The sequence below is a fragment of the Ambystoma mexicanum genome, chromosome 5q (genome assembly GCF_040938575.1).
Source record: "Ambystoma mexicanum isolate Mex_15411 chromosome 5q, UKY_AmexF1_1, whole genome shotgun sequence".
Taxonomy (NCBI): domain Eukaryota; kingdom Metazoa; phylum Chordata; class Amphibia; order Caudata; family Ambystomatidae; genus Ambystoma; species Ambystoma mexicanum.
In genome coordinates, this window is record NC_090933.1 from 1,266,500,642 (window position 1) to 1,266,528,165 (window position 27,524).

A 27,524-nucleotide genomic window follows, 5' to 3' on the forward strand; every position below is an offset into this window, starting at 1 on the left:
GCCGTAAAGGGCCTTATCATATCATAAGTTCATATTTATAATCCTTATTAAAACTATTTCAATCACTTATTAACATTAGCAGTGATTGATCCCAGCTTTGAAGAAATATTTACGAGCTAGTTGCTGGAACTGGCTTACTCCCAATCCACTTTACATTAGTTCATATAGTAAATTTGACATAATGCGGATCTCTCCCTAGCTTATGATATCTCCAGCAGCTATTTTTGCTTTTATGTCTGTTTTTGTATCACCATTTTATGTTTATTTTTTCTTTTGACTCCAATTTGTTCTCTCTACGCATGTTAAAATGGATATAACACCTTTTCATTTTAAATTAACTAAGAAGCACAAGTCTATCTATCTGTATTGGATTTAGTGCGTAAACTAAAACCAACTTCATGTAAGGGGGACATTTTTCCAGCCTCATTATGTAAGTACTTTATCTCAACCTTAGCACCTTGGGTTACCAGGATTGTTAATCGATCCATTCAGGGAGCTTTCATCCCAGATAATATTAAAAAGGCATGGGTCACACCTTTCCTGAAAAAAGAGAACCTGGATCCCACAGAGGTGGGCAACTATAGTCCCATTACAAATGTTCCATTTCTATTACAAATCCTGGACAAAATTGTGTACAAACAATAACAAATGTTTGTAGAATACCAGGACATTCTTGCGGTAGAGCAGTCTGGTTTCCGTCCTAATCACGGGGCAGAGACTGCCCTGTTGGACCTGAAATCTAATATTGCCGGCATTATCGAGGATGGAAACACGGCACTACTTCTGCTTTTAGATCTTTCGGCCGCATTTCATTTAGTGGATGATTGCCTTTTGGCAGACAAATTGTCCAAGGTTGACGAATGTAATCATAACTACAAAACTGGACAATTGCAATAGTCTGTTGGTAGGGACCTCCCAGGCTAACATTAGAAAATTGCAGGTAACTCAGAATAATGCTGTGCGCGCGGTCTGTGGGCTAAAACTTCTTGCCCACGTCACTGAGGCACAGAGGATTTTGCACTGGCTTCCAGTCCAGCAAAGGATTCATTTTAAGGGCCTAGTTATGGTCTTTAAATGCCTCCAAGATGAGGTGCCACCCTATCTGACTACAAGAATGAAGAAGACCCCTCTTAGACGTGCTCTACGCTACAAACACCACAAGACGTAGCCAACCAAAAGGTAATCTCAAGAAAATTGGTGTAGCTAGTTTCAAATTTTGGGCCCCTGCTCTGTGGAACACACTTCCCTCAGTTCTTATGGAGAGTGCCTCAACTACCCTCAAACACTTGAAGACCTTCCTTTTTGACAAGGAACTTGGTTATTGTGCTTTTGTTCCTTTTGTTCCGTGTATCTGTTTTCTGTAGTTTCTTTGATGTTCTATCTCTGTGAGCGCCCTGAGGCCTTCGGGTTAGTGGGACTACACAAAAAATGAAGAAGAGAACTCCAAAACTTAGGACCAGACACAGAGAACACGTCGACAACGAGGAACCTTACAAGGAGTGCAGAATAAGAGGATCGCAAATACGGGCTGGACAGTAAGGGATACACTTCTCTTGAAGGCATAGGCAACCATGGCCATGAAACGCACGATGGATCAAACAAAGCACTTTAAACCAGATACATGACAAAATGGAGAGCCAATAGCGATTTCTCTGAGCTAAGAAACTGGCTGGCTATACGGAATACCCGTGGCCAGAAGCACTGCTGTGTTCTGCATGATTTGTAAGCAGTTTAAGTGATAGGAAGGTTGGGCTAGCAAGGTTGCTTTACATTAGTCAAGGCTGCCTTTAATAGTGGCAGCAATGGCTGGAGCATGAAAACTAGAGGGAATATGATGGAGCGCTGTCTTCAGTTGTTCTAGTTTTAATAAGCCAGTACTACAGATGGCACTAATCTGGGCGTCGGGTGAAAGCAACAACATGATTTTAAAGCCAGGATTTTTAACCAACTAGACCAGAACTGGAACAGCACCTAAGGAGGACGGCCAAAAGACAGGGGTCCACAAAAATTAATAGGAAGAAGAACCAACACCTCTGTCTTATCCCAGTTGACTCACCCACTCACCAACGGCTTCAAGGAAGGAACTCAGATGGACGGTCGTAACCTCCCACTGCAGGTCGAGCCTAAAAGGCAATTGGTGTCATCGGCATAAGAATACAAACAAAAGCTTTGGGAATGGATGGGCTGGCCAAAGGATGAATATAGATGTTAAAAAGCAATGGGGAAAGTGCAGACCCTTGAGGGACATCACAAGTGATGGGAACAGGGCTCGATTTAAAAGGAAACATAGATACATATTGAGACCGTGAGGAAAGAAAGGCAAAGAACGAATCCAATGCTGTGCCTGAGATACCAGACTCCCACATCCTGGCTAGGAGGGTGGCGTGGTCGATGGTATTAAAAGCTGCGGAAAGATCCAACAGAATAAGACCAGCCACCCTACTCTGCTCCCGAATAATGGTGAGATCGTCAATCACTGATACAAGAACTGATTCTGCACCCATTAGCGGACGAAAGCCTAACTGAAAAGGATCCAGACTATTTGAAGTTTCAAGAACATTTCTTAACTGAGGGGTAACCAAAACCTCCAAGAGCTTCATAAGAAAAGGAAGAAGAGAAATAGGGCCAACATTTTGGGGAACAGAACCACCATGTGTAGGCTTTTTGACAAGCGAGACCACTAAGGCATGTATTAGGGTTCCGGGTTCTGGTCAAAGGACAGAGAGTGGTTGATCGCCGCAACAAGAATCTTGTTAATATGGCCAAACATCAATTTAAGAAGGCGAAGTGGAATGGCATCCAAACGAGAGGCCAATTTGAGGCTCAAAGTGGCCTAAGTCACTGCCACACAGTCTGTAAGCGGAAAGGCATTAAGACCCAGTAGAAATGTATCCCGCTGCAGGGAAGAAGGGAAAGGAATAGAGATAACTACGGGACGATCGGCATGAACAGTGTTAGTCCTAATCGTCTAAATTTAATGAAGGAATAAATCGGACAGGTTGTTACACAAGCTCTGAGGGGCAGGGGCAGAGGGCAAAAGCCTAGGAGATGTCAAGTCTCTTACAGTCTGGAATTAAATCTTAGGTGTATTTTCAGCAGACAGCAAGGACTCTGCATTATAAAGACAATTGGCTGCTTTAATAGATTTGTGGTAGCAGGCCAGACTATCTTTAAAAATAACCTTGGCCGATGAATCATAATTTAGATGGCATTTAAGATCAACTGGCGTAATCGTAGGAGAAAAAGAGAACGGTCAGATGTAAACCGAGGGACGCAAAGGTTTTCGGATACATTTCAGAGGCGCTAAAGTATTAGCTGCTTCCGAAAAAGCCGTAGATAACATGTATCAAAGGATAAGAAGGGGAACCAATAGAAAGAAGAGAAAGGTTAGAGTAAACTAACTCAGCCAAAACTGAAGGGTGTACCGACTTCCGATTCCTCTGTCAGGATTTCAACTGAGGAGTAAAGATATGAGGAGCAGGATGAAGAATTTCAAAAGCAATAAAAAAATAGGTCCAATTCAAGGGTAAATCAGGGGACACACGAGCCAATTAAAGATAAGCAAAAATAAGATCAAGGCCCTCATTATAAGTTTCCCGGTATCCCACCGGTAATTCTGTCAGGATACCGGGAAATTGACCTGTTGTTCCCAGCGCGTGATATCCTGGTATTACCTGGATATTCCAAGTGCTGGCAATCGCAGTAAATCTCCATTTCGTGGAGTCCCATAGGGCCCCATGGGGGGGATTTATGGTATTTCCGGCACCAGTAAAACCGGTGCCAGAAATACTGGCGGATTTGCAGTGCAGGAAAATTGGCAGTCACAGAATACTGCCACTTTTATCGCCACTTTTCCCACACTGCAAAACCTATAATGAGGCCCTTTAGTGTGTGTGTGCCTTGACGTGAGTTGGCCCCAAAATAAATTGATGTAGAAGAACAGCTTGTATACAGCAAATCAGGGAAAGCGTGAAAGAATCCTCCAAAGCCTCAAACCAAACATTAAAGTCACCAATCACGCACCAATGTCCGTAAGACAAGGCTAGGCCAGTGATAAATGGAGAAAAAGATTTCAGAAATACTGAGTCAGATGGTGGGGCATGGTAGACCACAAGTATATGAAGTGTCAAAAATGGTAAACAACAACACGCGTGAGTAAAGCTTCAATTTTAACATCACAACTAAACGGGAAACGCGAGCAAGACAAATCATCCTTACGGATAATTGCCACGCAGCCTGGAGGAAGAGTTGCATCTCGGTCCACATCTCGGTTGCATCCAGCAACAGGTGGACTGGAGAAGAAGTTGCAGAAAGCCAAGTCTCGGTAATGCAAACCAATTCAGGATCAGGATCTTGAAGAATATCATACATGCCAAGTGTATGCGCCACCAACAAACAGGTGTTCAACAATATGGCACGTAATGTAGGGGAAACAAAAGTAGAGGGTGAGGAAGGACTGGACGAGGAACAGAAGAATCCCAACCTGGTGGAAAGCCGGTATCAGAGACGGTATCAGCAGGGGCCAGAGAGAGAAGGTGCGAAAGAAGCAGCCAAAGCGCAGTCTTACCACGGAGAAGCACAATTGGGCAGTGGTGCGGCCGTGGTATTAGCTTTGGTGCGCTTTTGAATTATACCTCCCTTTTCTGGCAGCCATTTCACTGCATGTTGGAATGGGACTTTACACAGGAGGGGGTTTCCCCACTGTGCCAGCGCGGGCAGGAAGATAGAGGGAAGGAGCATAGAGAAGAAAAGAGGAGAGGGAGGGGGGCGTCAGGACAGGTGTGGACCTCTGTATTTGTTCAATCCGGAAGTCTCTAATATGTCTCCTTAGTCTCTAACAGGGGAAGGATGTGTAATTTGTCCCTGACCAAATGAAGGGCCTTCAGAGGTTGGTGGGTTTAGCAATTGCCACTGCAGTTAAGGGAATGCACGCAACAGACACACTGGATGCATTTAATTCTTTAATGTTGTTCTTCACATACTCTAGGTTTTTATGGACTTTCTTGAAATGTTCTTTTTGTTTGCCTGGCACATTTGTTCCCTTTGCCAGACGGGCATCGTGATGGGTATCTGGACCGTCTTTACATTGCATGTTTCCTATGGTTTTCTTCTGTCTTGTTCTATTTCTTACTGTTCTTTTCTGTATTGAAATTACATCCTGTCTGTTTTACTGTACCCGGTCATTAATTATGTACAGCACTTTGGAGTAAAGTACTTTATATGTTAATAAATACAATAACAGGTACATTTCTTTATAATGACATATTTTATAACAAATGCACATATACTGAAAATTTGGCAACGACAAACATAACAATTTGTATTTGTTCTTTTTTTTGGGGCGGAGGGCCGCCAAAACCGCTGTTTCCCACCACTAAAACCCCACCCCAACCGTTTCCCCACAATATTTAACCCTTTACCCCACACCCACATACATTTGTAAAATTTCGGTATACATGCATGTCTACATACAAATTTCGTTATAAAGACTGGATACCCAAAAACAATGTATTTATTATCTATGCATTTAAATGTGTGTTGTGTATATAATAATAGATCACAATACTCACCGGGCAGGGCACAGCACCTCCACATGTACCTACTGCCCTTTGACACACTCACCTTCCCTTGGCTGGCGATCTTTTTGACGGGAAAGAACTCTCCCATTGCACTCTGTCTCTTCTTGGGTGCCTGTTGCTGCTGCTCACCCTTCCTTTTCTTGGACTGTGCCATGCGCATCTTGTTCATCCTGCCGCGGACGCGCACCTCCCTAAACCCAAGACATAGCTGGTCATCAACCGTGCACCTTTAAAAAGATATCTACGGCATGTTATGTTTGCAGGACCCAGCAACCTATATAATAGTCTATGCCCAAGCTCTGTCTCCTTTACCATAATTAAAATACATGTCATGGAAGTGCATTTGGGCAAGTGCAATCAGGCAGTGAAGGTCGTGGTGTTACCTGATATCCTGACTTGGATTTCATTTATTTTTGCTGTTGAGGAAATCTCCGCCGACCACCTGAGGATCATTATTTAAAATTAATTTGAATTGAATAACCTTGGAATCAGGGGCTTCCTTGTAGCTGTTTAATCTGAATAAGGACTTGTACTTGCATTTTGTTATCCTGTACAGAACTTATCTACCTGGCCCCTCTGGGCCACCTGATCTCCTCCTTCCCTCCGTACCTCCAGTGTTATGCAGATGACATGCAGCTCTCCTTCAAGCTTCCCTCTACCTCCTCTTCCTCCTCCTCGTTGTAACGCTCACCTGGTATCCACGGGGACGTCACTCAGCCTGTTCTAACCTCTTATGACCTCAAACCCTTCCCTGGAGTCTACTCGACTGGAGACTGGGCCTGAAACACAGGATTGGTAGAGTTTAACTCCCTATTGTCTCTGTGTGCTTGAACCCCTTCTTCCCCGGGGTCCAACCCCTCCCTTTCATCCACAGCTCACCTTGTTTTCTTGGAAAGTGTGCTCTCCGTCCTGCTTTCAGCGCAGGGGCACATTGATTGATGTGGGCTCGTTGCTGCCTAGTTACTTCACTGGCAAGAGTCCGACTGTTAAATATAATGAGTCTTTTGAACAATTCTCTAACTTTGTTCCTTTCCTTCCTTAGATGATGGCCGGCGTCCGGGGATGATGACGTGCTGCTGAGATGAGTAGCGCTGAAGGTGAGTGAGAGCGCGATGCGCGATGTGACCCTTTCGTATTTGCATTGAACTGAGTTCTTTTTCTGTATCTTTTAGGTGCCGCAACATTTTCAGCGTGGATGCCAGTTATGAAGAAGAAATGCGGTGAGTAAGCGCGGTATGCGGCGCCTCTAGATGTTTCCACGCTAACCTGGAGTGTCTTTTCCCTCTTGCAGATGGATGAGAAGTTCCAGAGACAGAGTTCCCCCAGAGCGGCTGGGATTCAGGTAAGCGTTTGAAGCTCATACAGTTTTTAAAAAATAAGCAAAGATTTGCTGAATGCTTACTAATGCCTTTTTTCTGTTCTTTTCCCTTTTCCTTAGGAAGCGGCGTGCCGGGATGGGAATGACACCACCGAAGAAGCCCGCAGAACAGAAGGAACAATGAATGATGGGCAGATGCGCCGCAAGGTAAGGCTGTTCCTAACGGTGTTCTTGTTCTTGCAGGAGCTGAGCACAGAAGAAAGATGCAGGCCTACTGGAGACCGATCCGAACTCGATGAATGTCACGCTGCAGGTGCAGAAAACACAAAGCACGTCTCTCAGCCTGGGCGTGACTTAAATAGTCTCTGGGTATCCCAGGTGTCTCTGGGCTGAACCACACCCAAAAGACTAGACTGCACATGCAGTTCTGGGAATCGAAATATGTGGGGGCATCCATCTTGTCCCCATCAATGCACTACAAGTCCAATCCCCAATGTTATCCTATGGGAGTGAGTGAGTCTGGTGCCACAAGTGCCAAGTCTGACTCCAAGTGGGTCTTTGGAGGGATGGAGAGGCACTTGAGGGCCATGTAGGTGATCGTGGCCTGGCTCCAGCCTGACATCTTGGAGGGCTGGGGACATGAGGGGCAGGAATCATGACACTCGTTCACCACTGACAGTCTGACTGCTATTCAGGCTTGGTGTGCTGCTAATGATCTCTGCCTTAATGCCAGTAAGACCGAGATCCTTATCATTGGGACCCCAGCTCCCTCCATGCCTCCTACCCTCTGGCTGCCCTACCCTCACCATCCTGTGAAGCAAAAAACCTTGGTGTCCTCTTTGACTTCTCTCTCTCCTTCTCTCCTCACATCGCGGACCTTGCCAGGAAGGCCCACTTTCAGCCGCACCTCCTCAGAGGCCTTTTCCCTTTCCTCACCTTCCCCCAGAACTCAATGTCTCCAGAGCTCTTGTCCTCTCTAGGCTGGACTACTGCAGCAGCCTCTTCCTAAATTTACCTTTATCACCCCGTCTCCCCCTTCAACTAATTCAGAATAGGACTGCAAGACTTATCCTTGGCCTCAAGCCCAGAGACTGCATCTCTCCAGACTTAAGATCTCCCCACTGGCTCCTGTTGCTACTAGGATCAATTTCAAGACCCTCTGCATCATCCACAAGGCTTTCTAGGGCCTGGGACCCAGCTACACCCAACTCTCTCTTCCTAAGTACCTCCATGCTAGAGTCCTCTGGTATTCCAGCTCCAACTCTCTGCAGATCAGCCGCTTCTCTAAGCAGAGAGTAGGGGTAGATCTCTGGAATGGTCTCCCTGACGGACAGGCTTGAGCCGGACATCCTTAAGTTCCCGAGCCTCCTCAAGACCCTCCTTTTCTGTTCTTCCTTCCCCCTCCCCTGCTAACATCCTGTCTGCTGCAATGACAGGCTGCCTGGTTCCCTATGAGTTCTACAGGGCACCTGCACAGCCTCTCCCTGCTCACACTTAGCATGTGGACCCTCTCCCCTGCACCCCATGAAATCCCATGCACTTGCCCCCCTGGTCTCCCCTCAGCACTTTCCTAGCCCCTGTGGCCCTCTCCCCCTCCTCCACCACCCCTCTGTGAGTGAACACCCCCATCACTTGCACTCTCTCCTCCTTTCCCTGCACCTCCCTCCCTTGCACTTCGCATTTCACCCAGACCGGCAACCCCCCATTTTTTCCCTCGCAATTCTTGTTACTGCACTTGAACGATCCGAATTTCACATGGCCTACTGGGACCGTTATTGTTATATTTCTCCCTTGTGTCCCCCACCCTTTTTTGTCTTGCGGCGCCTTGAAAAACCATTGGTTGGATAGGCGCTTTACAAATATCCAATAAATAAATAAATAAAATTAATATTCTTTGGTGGGTTCTACGTTGTTACATCGAAGTGAATTACTTTGTTATTGACTTTCATGCAATTACTCTTTTTTTTGTTTACTTTTTTATATAATGGGGTCCCTTCTTACCCCCCAGCTCCCCTCAGATCCACTCCCTACCCTTCCCACCCCATTATACCCCTTGTCCCCGAACATAGATATTTAAATTACCACGACACAGAGTAATTGCATTGAAGTGAATTACAACAAAGTAATCCAATTATTTCCCCCGATACTCAACACCTTTCACCTCTCCCCAACACATTCCTGTGCTCTCCTCTGACCCCACAGGAGCATAAGAGCGAATACGGTGTAAAATATTAAACTGACTGTGAAGAACAAAACTATTAGGAGAAAATAGTGGAAGATCATTAATAGACAAGTTTGAATATCCCATTATGTACATTGTAAGTATTATTAAGAGGGAGGATTGGTCCAGTTGCTAAGTGCCACCCAAGTCCTGTATTTTTCTTGGCATTCTGGTACTTGCAGGTTTCCTATCATAGGTCCAGGACTATACGTCCAAGAATACAAAAAAGAAAACCAGCACTGAAGAATCACCTACATATTGAAATGGGTCCCGATGGCACATGTACAAAAAACTGCTTCCCTGGTAACCGAGAGATCTGGTCTCTAGTGCCTGCACTTGTCCATAAAAGTGTGATTCTGGGTAAATCACTATTTCGCTCCCTCTCAGTGTTGCCCACAATCACAACCTCGTTTCTGCCATCCATTCTAAACTAGACCACACACTCCAAACTGTTCCATGTACAGGGCCTCAGGTTACGGCTTATCCTGCAACAATAGGGGTTACTTTCAGTTAAGTAAACAAGTGGCGATTCTCTTGAACAACCACTAGATGGCGAGCTATCCCTAGCATGTAATTCTCCAACGGATTCAAACCTATTTCTGCATGGAGGTGCACTCACAGTGCAGCTCCATGTTCTGAGCAGCTACTGTTTACTTAAATGTTCTGTCAACCAAAGCACTGCATTTTCCCGTGCTTTGGTTGACAATATAGTTAAGTAAAACATAAATATCAAGGCGTGCAATTCCCTGCACCCTGATGGCCACGGCCAACAGAGTGAGCCTAAAAGCGACCTGCGCCAAAACTTGCCGCGCCGAAACGGCCGGCGCCCAAAGCGCTGCTTCGCAGTGTGCGTCTTCGTTTGAATCCGTTGGAGAATTACATGCTATGCATAGCTCGCCATCTAGTGATCATTTAGGAGAATTGCAACTTGTGTCTCCAACGCTCCAGGCAGAAATAGGTTGCTGTGTCCTGCAAACATAACATGCGTGACACTGCGACCTTTTTCTCCATGGAGCTGCACTCACAGTGCAGCTCCATATGCTGAGCGGCTACTGTTTGCTTAAATATACTGTCAACCAAAGCACTGCTTTTTTCCATGCTTTGGTTGACAATATAGTCAAGGAAAACATAAATATCTAGCACGCCTAAAAGGGAACTGCGCCAAAAGCACCGCACTGAAATGCCCGGCACCCAAAGCGCTGCACCAAAACACAGCATTCAAAAGATCCAGAAAGTGACCTGTTGAACTAGATCAGTGGAAATTGAATATATCTATACAATCTGCAGGGAGCTGGCCAATCCTACGGCAGTCTCCTGTTCCCTCCCGGCCCTCTGTACGGCTCTGGCTTCTCATTTCACCACTAAAACAAAGGACATCCGGTCCTCGCTTTCCTCTTCCTCTCTCTCCCCCTCTCTCTCTCTCTCTCTCTCCACCTCTCCCAAGCTCCTTTTGCCACCTCCCCCTCTCCTCTATCTCTTTCCTCCCTCTCTTTCCGAGAACACCTGACAATGTTTCTAGACAAATCCGATCGATGAAAGTGTGGTCCAAACAGATGCTCCCCTGCTCTTCCAGAACTATTAAGGACCACATTGCCACCTTCGCTCCAGCCTTGGCCAATTTCTGTAATAAGTCTTTCGCCACTGGATCTTTCCCCTCTCTCCTCAAGCACTCCCTTGTGCACCTTGTGCAGTCCCTGACCCCTAAAAAAGCCCTCTGCCAATCCTACCTGTCCGGCAAACTATTGCCCGATTTCTATCAATCCATTCCTGGGAAAACTCCTGGAAGAGCTGGCCATCTCCCATCTTACTCTACACACTGAATCTGTTGGTAGTCTTCATGACCATCAGTCTGGCTTCAGAGCAGCCGGAAGCACAGAAACTGCTCTCCTGAACACCTGTGAAGATCTGCTCTCTAATCTTGATCACAGCTCTCTCTCGGTCCTCATCCTCGATGACCTTTGCTCTACTTTTGACACGGTCAATCATGCCATCCTGATCAATCGACTCCATGAGAACCTGGTGTGGCTGACCTCCTTCCTCCTGGACTGACCCTCGCACATCCAACTTGGATCCTTTCTCTCCACCACCTCTCTCTCCACATGTGGGGTCCTCCCGGGCTCTATCCTGTCATCCTGGCTCTTCAATATCCATCTGGCCCCTTCGGCCCACCGGATCTCCGACTTCTTTTCTAACTTTCAGTGTTATGCAGATGACACTCAGCTCTCCTTCAGGCTCCCCTCAGAATCCTCTCCTTCCTCACTCATTCCTGACTGTCTATCCACCATTCAGTATTGGTGCGCCTCCAACGATCTCTGCCTTAATGCCAGTAAGACTGAGATCCTACTGGGATCCTTCTCATTGGAACCCCTGCTCCCACTTTCCCTCTCTCACTCTGGCTGCTCTCCTTGGGCCCTCTACCCTCGCCTTCCTGTGAGGCAAAAACCCTTGGTATCATCTTCAACTCCACTCTCTCCTTCTCTCCGCACATCACAGACCTTGCCAAGAAGGCCCACTTCCAGCTGCATCTCCTCAGGGATATTCTACATGTTCTCACCTTCCCCCAGAAGCTCATTGTCTCCAGAGCCCTGGTTCTCTCCAGGGTGGACTAGTGCAACAGCCTCTTCCTCAATCAGCCTACCTCTACTCGTCGCCCCCTGCAACTAATCCAGAACAGGACTGCAAGACTTATCCTTGGCCTCAAGCCCGGGGACTGCATCTCTCCACCCCTGAAATCTCTCCACTGGCTTCCGGTGGCAGCAAGGATCAAGTTCAAGACACTCTGCATCGTCCACAAGGCTTTCTGTGGCCGGGGCCCTTCCTATATCCAACTCTCTCTACCTAAATACCTTCCTCTGGAACTGCCTCCCTGCCCCTCTCAGACTTGAACCGGACCACCTGAAAGTCCAGAAACTGCTCCAGATCATCCTTTTCTCCTCTGCCTTCTCTCTCTCACTTCCTTGCTAACCTACCTGTCTCCTGCCCTGACTAGTTGCTTGGTGCCCTCAGAGCCTCACTGGGTACCAGGTTCCTCCTTGACCAGTCAACCTTGCACTGCCTCCGGGCCTACCGTGCACTTAGGGCTGTAACTGCTACTCCTACAGGCCCCTGCCTCCTTGGGCCTACCCTGAGCCGCACTGCCCTGGCTGCACTTACTCAGAGCCATACTGCCCTGACTGCACTTCCTCAACCCCTCACCTCTGCACTTCTCCCTCTCCCTTCCCCATGCACTTCTCTTTGTCGCACTTGCACGATTCAAATGGCACAAAGCCTAGTAGGATTGTTTGTCTCGTCTTCCCTCTGTCTCCCCTCACTTGTCTTGTGGTGCCTAGAAACACTTGTGCACAGGGGCGTTATAAATACAAAATCATATCATATATGCATGTAGTAATAGAGGGGGTGAGCGGAGGGAGGGAGCTAAAGCATGGGCGTACCTGCTATCAGGAGCAGTGTGTGTAAAATGAGCGTGAGCATTCACTAGTGGGCAGACACAGTGGGCTTACCGCAGTGTAAAGGTAGCCTCTCAAGGGATCATTGATAAGTTGGATGAAAAGTGTAATTTTGATTGCTTTGTGGTAGGGGTGTAAATGTAGGCATAGTAGTATGCTTGATCCTGGGCTCCCATGCTTTTTTGTCTCGGGAGGATAGCTCAGGGGCAATGCGCTCGTCTCGGATGCAAGACATCGCCGAGCAACACAGGTTCCACCCCTGGTTCCGCGCTTAGAAACCTCTGGGTATTAAGAGCATTATAAATAACCAATTACAATTACAATTAACACAAAAGAAGTGGTAACGCCAGACCCCTGGTGCATGCATGGCAGCCAGCATTCAAATTAATCCCTCAGGTGTAAAGTGCATGCCACCCCGCCCGCAGCAACATTAGATGGAGGTGCAGATGATGTGGGTATTTTCTGCATGGTGATGGAGCGAGCCTTACGCCCAGTCCCCCACTCCTGCGTAGAAGATGCCATTGGTATATAGCTGGCAAAAGTATTTTAGAGGCGCAGTGCTTGTCTCCACCTGTAAATTAAGTTCTGGCCCCTTTACTATGGGCGTCAAAATAAGGCTGCAAGTGGGGTCCATCATTTCACAACAAAGAGTGAGGACCTGGCTGTGCTGGTCATACTCATCTGCCATCAATTTAATAAGCCCTACTCCCCCACAAACCCTGATGCCCCCAATTCCCGCCCCTTCAACTCCCTCCCACCAATTCCCCCCTCCTTGTATTTCTGGTTTAAGTAGTAAATTAGTTCCTACAGGTCTAGGCTACTAACATTTCCTGAAGCCCCTCCCTTTCTCCTCTTGCCTCTACTACTTTCTCCCGCCTCTTGAACCTTAGCATGTGCATTAACTGTGAATTACCTAAGAATTCATCCTGGGGCGGATGGTCCTTGTAGGAATGACCTTTAGAAGAGGGGAGAAGTAAAGGAAGAGAACAGAACCTACTTCATGCGCTTCTGATGGGAGAGAAACTGGACCAACTTCTCCTCATCCGGTTCTGCCCACTCCAGCTGGACGCGGCTTACATCAGCAACGCTGGGCCGCAGAAACAGCATGCGGGCCTCCTCGTAGCGCCAGTCATCGGGGACGGGGTGCTTCTGCATAATGGGAAAGAGGGCCAGATTATCAATTGGTGGCACAATTTCCAGTAACTCTGACACATTGCACTGCAGTGAGAGAGTCCATGCCACCCTAAAAAGAGACTATTAAAAGGGAGCATTTGGCCAATATGCTGCATGCATACACCATACTGCATGCCAATTCCAGCTCTGAGAGGCAACAGCATTCGAACTACTGGAAAGGCAACATGTTTGTTCGAGGACCGAGAGAGGGAGACAGCCAATATCTTCCATTAACTCCCGGGGCACGTGAAGCAACCAATCAGGTTGCTTGGATCGCGAGCTGAATCTCACGATCTTAGCCAGCGTTCTGAGCAACATCGAATTCCTTCAGCGGCGCTCTGTGTCCCTGCTGGCCACCATGGAAATGGAAGAGAGACACTGCTTGCAGCCCCATCTTCCAGCTCCCTGGCGGCCATCTTGCATAAGTATTTTGTATGAATGAACATTGCTGTCAGCACCCCAGGTTACCTAATTGGCAACCCAGGGCGACAATAGCAAAAACAACTGATTCGGCCTGCCGAATTGGGTGTTGTTCCTAAATTGAATCTTTAGACATAAACCCAAATATCCGATTTGTGCCTGTCTTGCACATTCTCATGAGGGTGAGGCTGAGCAGAGCCTTAGGATAGTTGTCTGCCTAAATGTATGCTTTACATATGTCCTACTCACTTGTGAGGCCGGGCTCCACCAGGCCAGTTTTTCTCCATTTGTTTTGTGTGTCTTGTCTGGCCCTACACAGGGTACGCCATGGCCTGGTGTCTCAAATGCCTAGGGCTGGTCTTGCTTGTGAATATTTTCTGTGAATGACCCCCAGCTTTTATACTAAATACTGGGCTCTAAGAAAGCATATGTCACCTCACAAATGCCCCAATCATTAACAAAGATTGCCTTTTAACTCACTGAGAAAATCTGTTTAGGCCCAACTTCCAAAAATGAGCACTAAAAAAAATCACCCCCGCAAATGTTATCCTGAGACCTGGGTGGAGGAGTAAGGCCCCTATTTACTGGCATAGTGAGTGACTGTGATGTGGTCTGCAACAGGGCTTTCCATGTTCCCTCCCTGTATTCCACAGCAAGCTCCAAGGGGGGAGTATAGCATCCCCAGTGCAGAGAGCAAGTGAAAAAAACATGAGCAACACGTCTCCCCCTGCGTCATTTGGGTCCTGACATGTTGTTACAAATGTGTAGTTCATTCACGGTCTGGTGAGCCACCCACCTCACCAAATCGTTGGTGCTCACTTCCACTAAAATTCGGTGAGCGTCACTCTTGACCTGCTGACCTCAGGGAATCCCGGCTTCTCCTGCTCCTCTTCCCCAGTGTCACTCGATGGCACATGTCTTGTCCAATCAATTCCAGAGGCAGCCACTGACTAATGCGTCACTGACCGCCCCGAATCTCTGCTGCTTCCTTGCACCAAAATCAGATGAACACAACCCTCCCACAAGTTGCCCACAGGGAAATCAAGAGTCATGCATGTGTAGTTCTCACTGTCCCCCAAGCTGCCCTCTGTTTCTGGGCTTCGCTTCCCCCGCCCTCACACCAGATGGCCTTTGAGCTGCTCTTCAAATCACTGATTGTGTCTGTTACGGAACTTGCGTACCACCCTCTGTTGAGGATACTGCAACCAATAACCCTAATGGGAGGTTAACACACCTGACAAAAAAGGGAAGCTAAACCTCTCTTAAAGGAAGATAACATGGATAGAGAGTCAAGGCTGTGATTTATTTATTTATTTTTATTTATTTGCATTTGTAAAGCGCACTGGCAGCCCAGGGGCATCGAGGCGCTGTTACAAGAGAGTGATCTCAGGTAGGGGAACCAGGTAGACATAGAGGTACAACTAGTGCACACACCAATATACTTTAGCCAATCACCTGTTCCTAAGGGTGGAACGGGTGGTAACGGTGGGGCCCTGAGTTAATAGGCCCGACCATAGCAAGGGTCTTTAACGAGGGTCCCAGTGCCATTACCACCCATTCCAGCCCGTTAAATGGGTGATTATGGCTATTAGCACCCCAGGTTTTCAATCCAGAAACCTGGGGTGCTGAGAGCAAAGTATTTTGTTTCAATGAAAACACTTGTGTAGAGGCGCGTTATAAATGCCATATCATATCATAATGTACGGGTCTCCTTTCGGCGTTCCGTTCATTGAAACAAAACACTCACTAAAGATGGCCACCATGGATCAAGAAGCTGGGCTCCCTCTTCCATTTCCATGGTGGCCAGGAGGGAGACAGAGCGGGAACAACAGCAGTGGCTGAAGTAAAAAGGTAAGTGGGGCTGGGAGGGATGGGAATTTTGACATGAAGGGAAGGGAGGGTGAGGGGAAGATGGTGGAGTGGGGAAGCAGCAGCCAGGTTGCTTGGAACGCGGGCTTAGATCATGGATTCAGCCTGCGATCCAAGCAATCTAGTTGGTAGCTTCCTCGCCCCGGGTGCTAATGAAAAGTAGATACTAGTCCAACATAAAACTCTGTCAGGTCAAATAAGTGCTTACAGTATGGAAATGATACCAAGTATATACTATATCTGGGCCCACTACCAGAGCTAAGCACCCTACATGAAATAAAAGGGAGGCGGAGGGCCTCCAAATCCTAACAAGCAGATAAGCCCCCGATGAACCTGAACAATGTTGTACTGTGTCCTAAAGACACAACTAAACCCTTCTATATGTGGGAGGCCCAGAGTCCTGGAAGTCAGCAACTAATACACAAAGTAGGTGATGGGAGAAAAAAGGAAACAGCCAATTTTACCACTCAGAATACTCCACATTACATTGGACGCCCCAGTGTAGAATATGAAAATTAATGCAAATGTACAATGGAAAATACATCAAAGCTTTAGAGGGTAGGAAGACATTGTATTAAAACATTTTACAAACAAGTTCATATATTTCAGGGAAATTAATTACAATGTTGCCACGGTCAGTCACAATGTTAAAGACGCAGTCACACCGAAGAAATACTGAGCATGACTGTAAAAATGAGTTGAAAATCAAAGGTAAGTACTATCATTATAACACTTGGTGCAGAGATCACTGAACACTGGGGGAACCCGGACAGATATCCAGGGGCGAGTAATTACTCCAGAATCAATTTTACAGAGTTCCAGAGAAGGTTTACAGTTCCATAGCAATGAATGGAAAGAGTGTCAATGGGCCATTCGCTTTAGTGTAGGCAAGTCTGATCTACCCGACAGGTGCAGGCTCCACCCTAGGGAAGGCCAGAGGAGACCCCAAAGAAGTGTTCCAGAGGTCAAAGAGTGAACCAAGCACCCCAGACAAAGATGCAGCAGAGCAGGTGGATGCCCAATAGAAGTCGATGGGAAATGTGGTAAAGACCCGCCCAACTCATGTTGGCAGCTTTGGCAAAAACAGCTCCAGCAGCATCAAACACCCCGGTAAATAAACGGCACCTTTCTACACGTGTGGGTTCCAGTTTCCAGGGACTTGCACCCTGAGCCAGGGACCATTCCAGCGACCTAGGGAAGCAACAAAGGCTTTTCCCACAGCATCGACCTTCAAGCCAGAATTGGGAAACCTAGCGAGGAGTACTTCAAGAAGACATAGGAACCTGTGAAGACGGCTCACTGTGACAGTGGACAAATGTTGAAGGCAGCACCGCAAAAAAGATCCCTGGATGTGGACAATGGCTGGAGTGCAGAATCACCCTTCTAAACACCAGCAGTGGTCCACAGCCTCCACATGGAGGAGTTGACCTAGAAGATCTGGGGGGGGGGGAGCAGCAGAAGTCTTCAAGAAGCAAAGACCGGACTTTCAAAGGCAAACAACCCAAACCAAAATATAACCAACATAAGGTGGTAAGCGCAGGAAACCTCCTGGGAAATAAAGAGGACACAGGCAAAACTCCATCAGTGGGTCAGCAGGCCACATTCAGGCTGCTGGAATAAAATAGCAAAAGAAGCGAAACGGGAGCTGGACAAAGCATAAATGCCCTTGCAAAAAGGGGCTGACCAGAGGCCAGCCAGCGAATCACCTAAAGGACCAGGGGTGCAAGGGTCAGGTGGCCAATCATTCTGGTTGGCCACTGAAACTGCCAATTAGCCAAAGAGAACCCCTATAGGAAGCGAGAGGGTGCGTCCAGGGACCTATGCTGGCCTAAACCAGTTAGGAATAATCTGAAGGCTGCCATTGTGGTTTCGCAAAGAGCCTACGTGGTCAGAACAGCCAATTTTAGGCCTACCAAATAGGTTCATTGGGCTACCAATGCAGTAAAATGGTTTGTACCCTAAAGTCTAGTTGCCACCAGCCTACTGCCTGCAACTTAGGCATGGTGCTATAATCACCCCAGGGAATACATGGGGTGTTTGAGTGGCACCCCTCTGACTAGGCTCCTTAGGTGAAGACCCAATACCATATACATTAAGTATGACATAATAGCAGGGGAACCTCTTGAGAAGTTCCTCTGGCCACCAAAAAGAAGTAAATGATGCAAAAAACATTAGATAAAAAAGCAAAAAGGTTCATAGGCCCCAAAAAGTGAACATGCAATCACCAACATAGAAATCCGACTTAACAGTGTTACATAGCGCTGCGTAAGCAAAACCTAAATCTAATGCTCTGACTAGGTCATAGTGACTCACTACCTTTCTCTCCCCTTCTTCCTACTCACCTGCTGTTGCTCCACTCCAATTCAATAACCCTTACCTCAATTTCCTATGGCTGCCTCAAGCAGCTACCCCATGGTGCTCTGAAAGCGGAATGAGACTTAAAAAGAACTCCAACCACAAATACCACTTTAGGCTATGTGGTCAAACTTCAGACCCACTTAAGTTCTCCTGAAGTTTTGGCTTGGTCGCAGCACTTGTAATGTGGGTGATTTCAGTTACAGACAAATAGATTCAGGCAGGCCTAAATCCATGACCCGATGCAGCTGTGACCAATCATTTTCAGCTGCTCTTCGTCCCTGTGGTCCCTGTGGTCCCTGGACTCCATCTGACATGTTAGTTCTTTTATTCTGCTCATCTGCCTACAGGGCCCTTCACGGCTGACCTCGTCCAGGATAGGACCACAACCTCTCTGGCCGCTCCTCCAGGCAGCCCTCTCCACAGTCTCGGAGCCCACGCTACTCTTAGGTGGTTTCTTTGATTGGATCTCTTCTAAGGAGTCCCCTTACTCATCTTAGAGTCCGTGTTCCACCCTATGTGGCCCAGGGCCTTCTGTTGAGGATATAGCCCGTCTGTGTGGGAACTGTGACCTCTCTTGCTCTTGATGACAGAGCTCCTCAATGTTCGCGCCTTGAAACACTTGTGTATAGGCGCGTTATAAATGCCATATCATATCAATCTCCTGATCAGCGTGCTGGTAAGTAAGTCATCTATAAGCTCAGCTTCTCTTCTGCCTCAGAGTTATCTGGCTGTAAGTTAATGAGAGGGCAACTAGATCACAGTAGTGTGAGATTCGGCATTAGTTAAAGATATGTGGCCTTTTTAGGGCTCAGCTAGGTAGGGTTATGTTGCTTTCTCTCTGCGGGAAAGAAGATAACTAAAGAAGGACACAGACACCATGGTGGGAAAAATTCCTTTATTTAAAATGTGTGCATGTGTTATACTGTTGAATTACTTGTTTTTCCAAAGGGTATACCATGAAGCCCCTCTCAAAGGCCATATAGAACTATGGAGGAGAAGGCCAAAAATGGGCAGGCCACACACTAGCATTAGAGATGTGGCTGGTTGTGGAGAACGGCCTAGAATATAGAACCATGAAAGAACATGTTGAGAAAGACCATTGTAGAGAACGGTTGGAGAGAGAGAGTGGGCAAGAGACTCAGTGATCACCTGAGTCAGTGAGCTGGGCAACGTATGTCAGGAGTGGGCTGGCGTGAAGTGCCAGTCCCGGTATTCATGCCTGGTGCAGCCCAGGTGCCCACACAACATGAGGGTGAATCGCCTGGTCGAGGAGACAGACCGGACATGAACTGAAGATCACAGTTCACAGGCCGCATGAGCGGGGATGCACAGCGTCCTGAGAAGCATTATGACTTGCTCCAGAGTCAGTCAGAGTGGGCCCAAAAGAGGTCCAAGCCCTGGGGCCACATGGGAACGACGGCCCAGGTGAAGATAGAGCCGCAAAGCCAGGGCCACATGAGTGGTGATGTAGATTGAGAGTCATGCAGCCTGCCGAGGGCCAGACTAGGTACGCCAGAGATGAGCGAAGCCCTGTGCCGCATGGACGAGGCACCACAGTGATAAGAAAGATCTCACGGCCAGCGCCACACACTGGGGCAGAGGGCATTACTATGAAATAGGACAGCGCCTGAGGCAGGCCTGCCCCTCAGGAGTAGCCTTAAGGGGCAGGCCCTGAATCCAATTAACAGAAACCGCAAAGTACCGTGCATGGAACCCTAGAGGCAGAACTGGAGCGCCATTTTGGAATGGCTCACTGTAACTGACACATGTAAATATATATATATATATATATTCAATGAAAAAACTTAAGCTAAAGTTTATTTAGTAGATTTATCACAACAAAACAAATGAAATTCAGCGCATTTGGGAAGTCATGACGGGCTTAACTCGGCACGGCCCTGTTGATGCCCCCCATAATGCCATTTTGTATGTAATTGTGAATCCCCTTCTCTTATAATATGTATGTGCTCGTGGGCTTTGCAACGGGAACAAAGGTCAAGATGTCCCAAATGCACTGAATTTCACTGCGATAAATCTGCTCAAAGGCAAATAAACTGTTTTTTTAACTGAATTTCAGGAGGTTTGTCACACTATAGTTTTTGCCACGCCATGGCCTTTGGCCATGTTTTCTGTATATTTGACAACATTACCAGGCCCATAGCCATGGCCTCTGGCCATGGCCAGCCTTCAGCCATGGCCACTTGAAATGTCTTTTGGGCCCACTAGCCAGAGCCTTTGGCCGTGCCCACTGTATGTTTTACAACACTACCAGGTCCCTAGCCATGGCATTCGGCCATGGACACTATACATGTAGCCCTGGCTAGTGGGCCTAATACACATGTATAGTGGACACGGCCGAAGTCCGTGGCCACGGTCCATTGCCGATGGCTAGTAGCCTGGTAGTGTTGTAAAATATAGAGTGGGCACAGCCAAAGGCTGTGCTCACTAGTCAGGGGTGAAGGTCCTTGCTAGTGTGCCCGATACACATGCATAGTGACCTTGGCCAAAGGCCATGTCTAGTGTCCTGGTACTGTTGTAAAATATACAGTGGACCCATGCCGTAAGTTTGGGCTGTGCTCACTGTATATCTTTCAACATTACCAGGCCACTAGCCGTGGCCCTTGGCCGTGGCTACTATGCATGTCTTTTTGGCCCACTCGCCAGGGCCTTCACCCATGCCTACTGTATATTTTACGACACTACCAGGCCACTAGCCAGGGGCTGCAGCCGTGTCCACTATACATCGCCCATGGCCAGTGATCTTTCAGCCCCTACCTTACTGGTGTGAGCAGATGGCCCTTTAGGAACGTGCATATGTGATGGATGGGATCCCACCAGAATAAATCTGAGACCAAATAAAGGAACCAACTCAGGAACATGGCAAAGTACTGTTTTATTAACAATGATCTAAAACAGGGAGGTTACAACAAACATCAACGGACGTACGCTCAGTCTCTCAATGATCTCTACACAAAATATGGTTTTTATATGAAAGATACATCAGAGCGACATCATACTTCGTGGCAATAGTGAAAAAACCTATCGGGGGTCAGGCTTGGTTATCAGAGACATATAGGTAAACCTTTCTATAGGAGCTAGGATTGTTATTGGCTGTCTATTATCAGGTGGACAACTTATTCCTACCTCTAAAAAACATGTAATTTCAGAAACATTAGATACACAGTTTCTCATTGGTCTTCAAACTATAAGGTCCTTCGTTATATGGCCTAATATAATCGGTTGGCACGCTTGTACCACGTCAGGAACATTCGGATCATTTAGCAGCACGTAAGCCAAGACCCAGGTGCAGGGAGGTAGGACATGAAGCTACCTCACCACCCAATCAGCCCAACAACTCCTTCATCGCCCATGCCTTCTGCCATGAAGTTGTGTTTGTACTTGACCTTGCAGAATATCCTTGTCTTTGGGAATGCATGGGAGTGAGGGCCCTCACTATTGTGTCTGGGACTTCAAGTTCAAGCTCTATTTCCATCCTTGGCTCACATAACGGGAGACCACGATTTGGTCCATTTTGCAGCTTTATAAATGCTCTAAATCAATTGAAGTTTGGGATCATTTTTGTTCTATCTTGCACCTTTATGCAAGAAGGTTCATCCTCCGCATACTATCTCCTCTTCGGGAACAGATAACTGATCTTGCTTCTTGAATCTTGACTCCAGGCCAGGCAGCCTTGCCCTTCAGCGCCACAAGCCTATTATTCTTGCTGCAACACAGTTTTCCATTCCAGCTTCATGGGTTCTGGCCTACTAAATTCATGATACCAATGTCCAGTTTCTATACCATGGTGGCTTTGCCTGCATTCTATTCACTACATATAACCAGCTTCTATGATGACTTAATCTATCTTGCGTTTCAGCAATTGTACATTTATTGAATGGTTGTTTTTATGCAGCACTTCATGCATGTGTAATCTTCCTTTTCTATATTGGGAAAATCACTCGATTCTTTACTTCGCCATTAGTTCTTCAGGATTCATACATCATCTTTAGGCCGCATCTCAAGACATCGTGCACACTTCTTATGATGTCATTAATTCATTGGTTAGCTTCTTTTCACACTACTTCAGGTTCTTCCTCCTGCAAGTTATCATCACGTCGAGGGTACATTCGGTAGGGTTGTCTCAATGGGTATCTTCTTTCAAATACTCACTGTGGTATTGGTATTATGGCTGGTGTTAGGCACAGTACGATTTCATATCTCCAATACACGGGAGGTAGGGGCACAGAATCTCCTGCAGAGGCATACAACTGCTCCTCTACAGTAGCTACATTCCCCCCTCTGGTCGAGTCCTCGACAACCTCCTCAATTCTCTCGGTGTCCTTGTATGTCCTTTTGAAGAAATATCTCTTTGGTGTCCATATCTTCATCACCCCCCTCAGGGTGCCCGCTGTTTTGATGTGCTCAGCCATACCTCAGATCTTGTAGTTACATTGTCCATTAGGAGTACAGTAGACCCATTGTGCCATGTATTTCTTATGATCCTTTGGATACCAGAACTTTGTTCCTTTAGGTGCTACAATGCTGGCCTTTATGTAATCTCTGATGCCATCATCAGTGAGCTCGATTGTATCTGGTTCATCTTTGGCATCAATCATGATCTTCATTCCTACTGCTTTCTTGGCAGTTTTTTTACATTGTTCAATTATTATCCTTATCAAACAGAATCCAAATATGATTATCATCAATATTGCTCCAAGGAACTTGAACAAGTTTGCCATCCAATAAGGAATCCATGAGAAAAGTAAGGCGAACCAACTGTCATCTTCAATGGCTGATGTCTCGTCCACCATTTTTATATGCAAATCTGGCAGCATCGATATGGCCTATGTCAATGTCCTGTTCTCTCCCTCATGAGATGGTATAAATGTGCAACATGATGGCCCGATCTTGGCGCAAACACCATCTTCCATAGCTGTGATCATGTCGAGGACATACCTATTCTGAAGGGTTATCAGCCTTATGGCCCTCAATTCTTCTTTTAACTTGTTAAATCCCTGTATGGTGGCATTGATCGTCTGGAACAGCTCCCATCTGGTGATTTGCAACCACCTGGCGTTTATAGCAGTCTGAACCCCAGGCTGAATAATGTGTGCTCATCAAGAATATCGTCAAAAATCCTTTTTTGATTTTGCATTCTATCTCTTTCTTTGCCGGAGTTCTATTGATCTTCTTCTTCTCAGGCGATCATCTACTTTTGGGAACTTTTCAATCTACAGGTCACTTTGTGGGATCACCAACGCTGGAACATGGATGTAAACAAGAGAGCACACTCCACCCTAATTCCTGGGTAACGTCATATATGCTCTAGATCCATAGGCCCAATATCGATCCATTAGGACAGCCGTCCCTCTCCTCATTCCTGGAATGTCCATGGTATTTCTACACCCTTTATTATGTCCCACATAATTCTTTCCTTTGTTTTGAAAGCACATAGTCGCATTTGTTAGTGGAACTACAGATACTGGCCCTGCTTCATCCTTCACCCAAGCAGCTTAGAGTATTTAGACCATGACTTCACACACTCATCGTTCACCTTCTGCACTCCTTGCACTGCTTCTTTTCTTAGTAGATGAGCTGCACAGGACATCGTTCCATCTTCCCATCCTTTACTGGTGTGTACTCGCCCATAGATCAACAGCTGTGATTGTTCCCAGCATCCAGGCATTCCAATCTTCTCTGTCGTGTCAGAACAATTAATCCTCTTCATTTCTTCAACAATCACCTCGTCCTGGCCTGCAACAGGGGACACAAGCATCCTGTCTGTCCATCTAGGTTCCTTCTCCATGTGTGTTGTTTTGATATAATCATCCTGGTATGGAAACGATTGTCTTTATCTCCATCGCAATGTCACCCAGATCCCTTGGAACTGTCCTCGAGAAATACCTGCTGCTAGATGACTGAGGCATTTTGCATCTTGCGGCAGCATTTCTTTTGAAATGAAAGTTTCTGCAGTATTCATGGCATAGTGGATGAGAGAGCAGAAATAATAATTCTCATCAGATGCTCTTTCCCACACCTTTTTCATCTGCTGATACCACATATTATTTCCCAGGTGAGCTGCAGTATCAAGTAAGTATTTATCCCCTCATTATCTTCCTCTGCAACTCTCTTATGTCGTTTAACATGCTCATTAAGATTAACAAAATTATCTTCATTTGTACCTGCACTTGGAAGAATCATAAACAATCTTTTTTCATTTTGTTCACTAGGAAGATATATTTTCAGAAATGTAAGATACAGAAAGATAAAAAGAATACACATGCATATGTGTATTGCGCATAAAAGTCTGGAGAACCATTTGTTGTGCCATTCTAACACATGCTGAGCTAATGCTCTCTCTATGACCACATTGCCCTCTTCTGGAATCATTTTTACTGTAAGTATTAAATTTTGCATCTGCAATTATACAATGTGCTCAATAATCGCTGTCAATAGTCTCCTTATCACTGGACCATTCTTGGGATCATGTAAAAAGGTGTGAATATCGCGTCTCTCCTAACAAGGGCAGGGTAGGATTGAAGTAAGAACACAAAAATAGCAACCACAAGACTGTTTGTATAATTGCCAACAAGTATCATGTTTCTTATTAATTACAACAGATATCCTCCACAAAATTAATCTGGATATTGAGCTCTTTTCCAATTTCTGTCACGACTTACTAGCCCTGGTCCCTCTGGTCATCCTGGAGGATGCACCTGTGGCTCGCAGGCCCCGTCTTTCCTCCCAATATGGCCGCCGGGATCACGAGTGCCTTCTTTACTCTCAAGATGGTCGACTGCATTGCTGCAGGCTTTCCGGCACCTCACACTAGTATTTCTTGGACTCAGAACATAGCGGTTTCCAGTTCCTCCCACATAAATGCTGTACACTGAGTCCTGGACCTTGCGTCTTAACGCTAGGTATCACGACTGCCTTACAGTGGCGGCTGCTATCGTAGGGCGGCCGGGCGCCGCCCCCCCAGAAAAAAAAAGAAGCTAAAAGAGATTCAATCAGGGCTTCTCTGATTGAATCTCTTTTAGCTTCTAGTCGTGCTGCATTTCCTTTGCCAACAGTGCGGGGGCGCTGTGGCAAGGAAACAAATATACTATAGGACGGACGGCCCGGCTTTCACAGCGGGGCGCGTCCCAATTTAGTATAAATTGTTCTATAGTAGAGTGCATGGAGCTCGTAGCTCCACGCACTCTACGTAGCCCTCAGAATTAGAAGCCTGGCGGGGCGCTTCAGGGGTGGCCCTGCCAGTAGAAAATGTGCGCAAACAGCGCACTTTGGTTTCCCAATCCCTCCCCTGCCATGGATACAGTAATGGCAGTGGCTGGCAAACAGCCAATGACATTACTGTATCTATGACTGGCGGCGCAGGGTGCGTACGTGCGCCTGCGCCGCCTTCACGCGTCTGGGTCTGTTTCTCTTTCTAAATCTTCCGACGACGCGACGTCGGACACGAGTGCTGCTGCTCTGCACCAGGCCAGCCGCCACGCCAGCCTAGAGCCCAGCGGCGCCGCAGATCTGGTAAGTACCCCCTCATCCCCCCATGTTTGTTTGTTCTGTTTGGGCCCGGGGAGTCGGGGAGTGTGTTTTACTTACGCTGTCTGTCCCCTCCCCGGGCCCAAACTATCGTGACCGTCCACCATGGGCAGGCCAGGCCCAGTGAACACTGAACGACGTGTAGGCCATGGCCTACACGTCGTTCAGTGTTGGCTGCCAGTGCCGAGCTGACTGCCCGTCAAGTCGAGCCCCCACCAAGGCAGGGGCAGCCCTGGGGCCTTTTACCCCCGGTCCGTGCCGGCACTGCCGTGGGCCGTGGCCCAACTTGCCTTGGGCCACGCGGCCGGACCGGGCAAGGCAGGGCAGGCGTGCGCTGCTGCCTGCTGCGGCCCGCATCGCATCTGCTAATTGTGCGCCGTTTTATATTTTCGGCATTTTTGGACAAAAAATACCAAAAATATAAAACGAGAAATGGCACACGTCACCAGGGAGAGCTCTGGCAGGGAGAGGGCATCTCCCTGCCAGGGCTCTCCCTGGTGGTGACTTGTGCCGTTTCTCGTTTTATATTTTCAGCATTTTTTCTCAAAAAATGCCGAAAATATAAAACGGCGCACAATTAGCAGATGCGGTGGTCACGCGGACTGCGGCTCGTGTGAGTAGCTCGCTTACATCTGTGCAGACTGCAGTGCAGAGCCTGCTGCCTGACGCAGGTTCGAATGAGTCCCGGCAGGACCAAACTCGGCCTTTCATCCTTCCCAGGTCGATAAATGATGCCACTCAGTGAGTCTCCAGTAGGCGATCTACAAGTTGGCAATGGGTCAAAGAGGCAAGTGATCACTGTCGGCGGTTAGGTGCATATGCAGAGGCTGTTCTGGCCGCTTCAAGCTTCAGCGTGAATGTTGTGATAGAAAATCCAATCAAAGCCAAAACAATGTTGTTCGAAAAGGACTGGATGCAGATGATTGCCACTGCCAGTATGAGATCTCATGCACTGTATAAGAACCACTGGGAGGTCTGCCGACGTATTTCATATGGTATGATAGGTTATGATATGATAGGTTATTTATTACGCGCTTAATACCCAGAGATTTCTAAGTGTGTTCCCGGGGATCGAACCTGTTTGCTCCGTGGCGTCTTGCTTCCAAGGCGAGCACGTTGGGGATTTAACAAAATATCCCAGTCCATATTGGTGGATGCAATTTCTCAGTTTCAGAATGAATGTTATACAAACTGTGGAAATTGCAAATATCCGTTCTGGCAAGACACTGCCTAGTGTATGCTCTCTGTGCCAGGTGAGGGACAGTGTGCAGACTAGAAAGCACATTGTAATGGAATGCACTGCACTTAATGATGCAAGGGTGACACTGGTCAGCAGATTCGTGCATGACATGTGACATGGAGCTCAAGTAAAGACTTCTGGTATAGGGTCATAAGCAGCCGCAAAACTTCCCTGTTGATTCCTTTGATAATAATGTTAGGCTCGGATTGATAATCATTAAAGAAAACTGAATGTTCGGGAAAGCAGAGGAAAGGGAAATTAAAGAGTAATATGTTGTTATTATGGAAATGTTGAATTACATTTTTAGTATTTTGTTGCTTATTTTCTCCTTTTTTCTTTTTACAACGTGATGAAG

General features: G+C 47.0%; 1 protein-coding gene across 2 annotated transcripts in view; it reads right to left on the bottom strand.

Moving 5' to 3' along the window:
- LOC138498008 (probable flap endonuclease 1 homolog) overlaps positions 1–27,524 on the bottom strand; it is a 240,901-nt gene that overhangs the window by 9,199 nt on the left and 204,178 nt on the right. Inside the window, exons 9-10 of one of the 2 annotated variants that reach the window (XM_069621789.1) lie at positions 13,562–13,713; positions 5,623–5,770 (exon numbers count right to left, since the gene is read on the bottom strand). In XM_069621789.1, the coding sequence (XP_069477890.1) occupies positions 5,623–5,770; positions 13,562–13,713 (300 nt within the window). The remainder of the gene's footprint in view (positions 1–5,622; positions 5,771–13,561; positions 13,714–27,524) is intronic. The other variant, XM_069621790.1, reaches the window with a different exon arrangement.